Here is a 5,000-nt window from a genome sequence, read left to right on the forward strand (position 1 = left end):
CCAGTTGTCTGCGTGTGCCTTTTCCACCTCTTGTTTCCCGTCTGTCCGTGGCCCTTAAACTAAAACGGTAATCAAATATCGCCTGAATTCACGGATGCATGTAATTCCCTGTATAAATTCATTCATATTTTTATCCTTACCGAAATCATGATTTCTGACAAGAGATCTCAAGCTTAATAACGATGTCATGTTCATGGCATTATGTAACATCAGAGCGCTACAGTATCTTTTCAATTGCTTGAAAATGCCTGTGAAATGCTTTAAAAATTACTTGAGCAATTATTCCCCCCCCCCCACACACACACACACACACTGATTTTTTTTCTCCTTATGAGGATTTGTTTGAGTTGGAAACGTCACGATTTGATTTCATTTCTTATCGTGGCTATTTCCTTTCTCCTGCTTTTTCGTATTTCCCTTCTATTTCTTTCCCTTAAACTTCCTTGCCTTTTCCCCCCACATTTCCTTTTCTTTTCCCGTTTTTCTCCAAATTTCCTTTCCCTTTCTTTCCCCATTATTCCACACTACATTATTCCTTATTTCCCCACATTTCCCTCCCCTTTCTTCCCCTATATTTCCCCTCCCTTTCTTCCTCTACATTTCCCCTCCCTTTCTTCCCCACATTTCTCTCCTCTTTCTTCCCCCACATTTCCCCTCCCTTTCTTCCCCACATTTCCCTTCCCTTTCTTCCCCACATTTCTCTCCTCTTTCTTCCCTTACATTTCCCCTCCCTTTCTTCCTCTACATTTCCCCTCCCTTTCTTCCCCACATTTCCCTCCTCTTTCTTCCCCCACATTTCCCTCCCCTTTCTTCCCCTACATTTCCCTCCTCTTTCTTCCCCTACATTTCCCTCCCCTTTCTTCCCCCACATTTCCCCTCCCTTTCTTCCCCCACATTTTCCTCCTCTTTCTTCCCCACATTTCCCTCCCCTTTCTTCCCAACATTTCCCTTCCCTTTCTTCCCCAGATTTCCCTCCCCTTTCTTCCCCCACATTTCCCTCCCCTTTCTTCCCCCACATTTCCCCTCCCTTTCTTCCCCCACATTTCCCCTCCCTTTCTTCCCCCACATTTCCCCTCCCTTTCTTCCCCCACATTTCCCCTCCCTTTCTTCCCCCACATTTCCCCTCCCTTTCTTCCCCCACATTTCCCCTCCCTTTCTTCCCCCACATGTCCCTTCCCTTTCTTCCCCCACATTTTCCTCCTCTTTCTTCCCCACATTTCCCTCCCCTTTCTTCCCCCACATTTCCCCTCCCTTTCTTCCCCCACATTTCCCCTCCCTTTCTTCCCCCACATTTCCCCCCCCTTTCTTCCCCCACATTTCCCCTCCCTTTCTTCCCCCACATTTCCCCTCCCTTTCTTCCCCCACATGTCCCTTCCCTTTCTTCCCCCACATTTTCCTCCTCTTTCTTCCCCACATTTCCCCCCCCTTTCTTCCCCCACATTTCCCCTCCCTTTCTTCCCCCACATTTTCCTCCTCTTTCTTCCCCACATTTCCCTCCCCTTTCTTCCCAACATTTCCCTTCCCTTTCTTCCCCAGATTTCCCTCCCCTTTCTTCCCCCACATTTCCCTCCCCTTTCTTCCCCCACATTTCCCTCCCCTTTCTTCCTCCACATTTCCCTCCCCTTTCTTCCCCCACATTTCCCTCCCCTTTCTTCCCCCACATTTCCCTCCGCTTTCTTCCCCCACATTTCCCTCCCCTTTCTCCCCCCCCCCGCTTATCCCTCGCCTCCCTCCCACAGGGGCGGGCTACGTCATGAGCAGAGAGGCTGTCAGGCGCGTGGTCGAACGGGGCATCGACGCCGACAAGTGCCCTTTGAAGCACCGCAGTAGACGACCTGCAGAAGACGCTGCCGCAGGTTCGTTTGCCTGGACGGGGGGATTTCGGGGTCGTCGGCGTCTTATTTCTTTTCTTTCGTTTGTCTTTTTTTTCTTATTCTTTCTTTCGTCTGTGTTTCTTTCCTCTGCCTTTCGTCTGTGTTTCTTTCCTCTGCCTTTCGTCTGTCTTTCTTTCCTCTTCTTTCGCCTGTCTTTTTTCCTCTCTTTCGCATGTCTTTTTTCTTCTTTCTTTCGTCTGTGTTATGTCTTCTGGTCTTTACTTTCTTCTCCTTCTTTCCTTCGTGTTCTTTGTCTCCATCTTCTCATTATCATCTTTTAACCGTTTACACTTCCCAAAATAATGGCTTCATGTCACACAACCATGCCAACGAAAACCAAAATAAAGTCTTTACGAGGTTTAAAAACTTATCCTGTGCCTTCTTTGTTAAGTAATTTCATTCCTCAAAACATAATAATAACAATAGTAATAATGAAATAGAAAAATGAATTAAAAAAAAAAAAAAACAGCTTGACGTTTCAGAAAGTAGCGTCTCCATGAAGCATTTCACTTCCTTCCCAACATATCAACATCCATTTCGCTCCAACCTCATGTCACATAAACACCCCCCTTACCCCCCACCCCCACCCCCACCCCACAGAAACCAAAAACAACCCTTTACCAACGCTTATTAATTCACCAAATCACTCCATCTTCTTTAAAAAAAAAAATCCCCCCCACACAGCTCGTTGTATGGTGGCCTCTGGGGTTCGTTTCGGAGACTCCCGAGATCATCTGAGACGAGCGAGGTTCTCCCAGCTGAGCGCGGCCACGTTGCTCATGGGGAAGGACAAGAAGCAGCATTTGTATAAGCCAATTAAGGTAAGGGGAAGGGAAGGAGGGAGAGGAGGGGGAGGGGAAGGAGGGGGAGGGAGAGGGAAAGGAAGGAGGAGGGGGAGGGAAAGGAGGGAGGGGAAGAGAGAGAGAAGATAGGGGGAGGAAAAGAGAGAGGGGGGAGAGGGAGAAGATAGAAGGGAGGAAGAGAGAGAGGGGGGAGCGGGAAAAGATAGGGGGGAGGAAGAGAGAGAGGAAGAAGGAAAGGGGAGGGAGAAAATGAGGAGGGAGAGGGAGAGAGAGAGGGGGGGGGGAGAGAGAGAGGGGGGAGAGAGAGAGGGGGGAGAGAGAGAGAGAAGAGGGAGAGGGAGAGAGATTGACAGAAGGAATGAGTTTTGAGAGGGGGAGAGGGGGAGGGAAAGAGATGCAGAGAAAGAGAGTAAAGAGATAGAGAAACAGAGAGCGCAACAGAGAGTGTGAAAAAGAAAGCAGGGAATAGAGAGAAAATTATGTTGGAGGGAGAGGGAGGGAGAGAGCGTAGGAGAGAAAGAGGGGAAGAGAGAAAAAAAAGAGAGAAGCAGAGAAAGAATGCGACTGAGAGTGTGTGTCTGTCTGTTACGTACGTGTGCGTGAGTTTACATCTTCGATAAGAGACCCCCTTCATAAAGACATAATGATAATGGATGAAATAGTGATGATGATGGTTGATGATACTGATATTGAGAATAATGTCGGTAATGATAATATAGTAAATAATAATTATCAGTAACGAATAACAATGTATGCCCGACCGCTCCTCCTCCCACGAAGGGCCTCGGCTGCTGCTCCCCGACGGCCGTGACCTTCCACAAAGTGACCGTGTCTGACCTCTACCTCATGGACTACTTGCTCTACACAATGGTCGTTGCCGGGCGCCACTCCTCGGCTCCCTTCCCCCCGCCGCCGCCCCCCGACAGGAGCCGCTTGACACCAGAGGTCTGTGGGTCGGGCTCTCTTCCCGCCTGTGAGTGGGTGGCTGGTCTTCTCTGCCTCTGTTGCTCGCTTGCTGCTTTGTTCGTCTGTGTTTAGTTTTTTTCTGATATTCTGGCTCTGTCTGTTGCTCTGTCTGTTGCTCTGCCTACTTCTCTGTCCGCCTGTGTGGGGCCTCGTTGTCTGTGGTTTTATGTGTCTGTCTGTCTGTCTCTATGTGGTCTTTTATTGGACGTGTCTGTCTGACTGTCTGTCCCTATGTGGTCTTATTTGACGTGTCTGTCTGTCTGTCTGTCTGTCTCTATGTGGTCTTATTGGACTTGTCTGTCTGTCTGTCTGCTGTCTCTATGTGGTCTTATTGGACTTGTCTGTCTGTCTCTATGTGGTCTTATTGGACTTGTCTGTCTGTCTCTATGTGGTCTTATTGGACTTGTCTGTCTGTCTGTCTCTATGTGTCTTATTGGACTTGTCTGTCTGCCTGTCTGTCTCTATGTGGTCTTATTGGACTTGTCTGTCTGTCTGTCTGTCTCTATGTGGTCTTATTGGACTTGTCTGTCTGCTGTCTGTCTCTATGTGGTCTTATTGGACTTGTCTGTCTGTCGTCTTGTGGTCTTATTGGCTTGTCTGTCTGTCTGTTGTGTGGTCTATTGGTTTCGTTGTCTGTTTGTCTGTGTGGTCTTATTGGACTGTCTGTTGTCTGTCTGTGTGGTCTTATTGGATGTCTGTCTGTCTCTATGTGGTCTTATTGGACTTGTCTGTCTGTCTGTCTCTATGTGGTCTTATTGGACTTGTCTGTCTGTCTGTGTGGTCTTATTGGACGTGTCTGTCTGTCTGTGTGGTCTTATTGGACGTGTCTGTCTGTCTGTCTGTCTGTCTGTGTGGTCTTATTGGACGTGTCTGTCTGTCTGTCTGTCTGTGTGGTCTTATTGGACGTGTCTGTCTGTCTGTCTGTCTGTCTGTGTGGTCTTATTGGACGTGTCTGTCTGTCTGTCTGTCTGTCTGTGTGGTCTTATTGGACGTGTCTGTCTGTCTGTCTGTGTGGTCTTATTGGACGTGTCTGTCTGTCTGTCTGTGTGGTCTTATTGGACGTGTCTGTCTGTCTCTATGTGGTGTTATTGGACGTGTCTGTCTGTCTGTCTGTCTCTATGTGGTCTTATTGGACTTGTCTGTCTGTCTGTCTGTGTGGTCTTATTGGACTTGTCTGTCTGTCTGTCTGTGTGGTCTTATTGGACGTGTCTGTCTGTCTGTCTGTCTGTCTGTGTGGTCTTATTGGACGTGTCTGTCTGTCTGTCTGTGTGGTCTTATTGGACGTGTCTGTCTGTCTGTCTGTGTGGTCTTATTGGACGTGTCTGTCTGTCTGTCTGTCTCTATGTGGTCTTATTGG

The 5,000-nt window shown here is 48.2% G+C and overlaps 1 protein-coding gene across 2 annotated transcripts in view; it reads left to right on the plus strand.

The window, feature by feature from the left end:
* Nucleotides 1–5,000, plus strand: part of LOC125047297 (glycoprotein-N-acetylgalactosamine 3-beta-galactosyltransferase 1-like) — a 27,265-nt gene that overhangs the window by 10,296 nt on the left and 11,969 nt on the right. For both annotated transcript variants that reach the window (XM_047645543.1, XM_047645544.1), the window contains exons 5-7: nt 1,740–1,856; nt 2,559–2,695; nt 3,458–3,622. In XM_047645543.1, coding sequence (XP_047501499.1) covers nt 1,740–1,856; nt 2,559–2,695; nt 3,458–3,622 — 419 coding nt within the window. The remainder of the gene's footprint in view (nt 1–1,739; nt 1,857–2,558; nt 2,696–3,457; nt 3,623–5,000) is intronic.

Source organism: Penaeus chinensis, chromosome 40 (assembly GCF_019202785.1).
Source record: "Penaeus chinensis breed Huanghai No. 1 chromosome 40, ASM1920278v2, whole genome shotgun sequence".
NCBI lineage: Eukaryota > Metazoa > Arthropoda > Malacostraca > Decapoda > Penaeidae > Penaeus > Penaeus chinensis.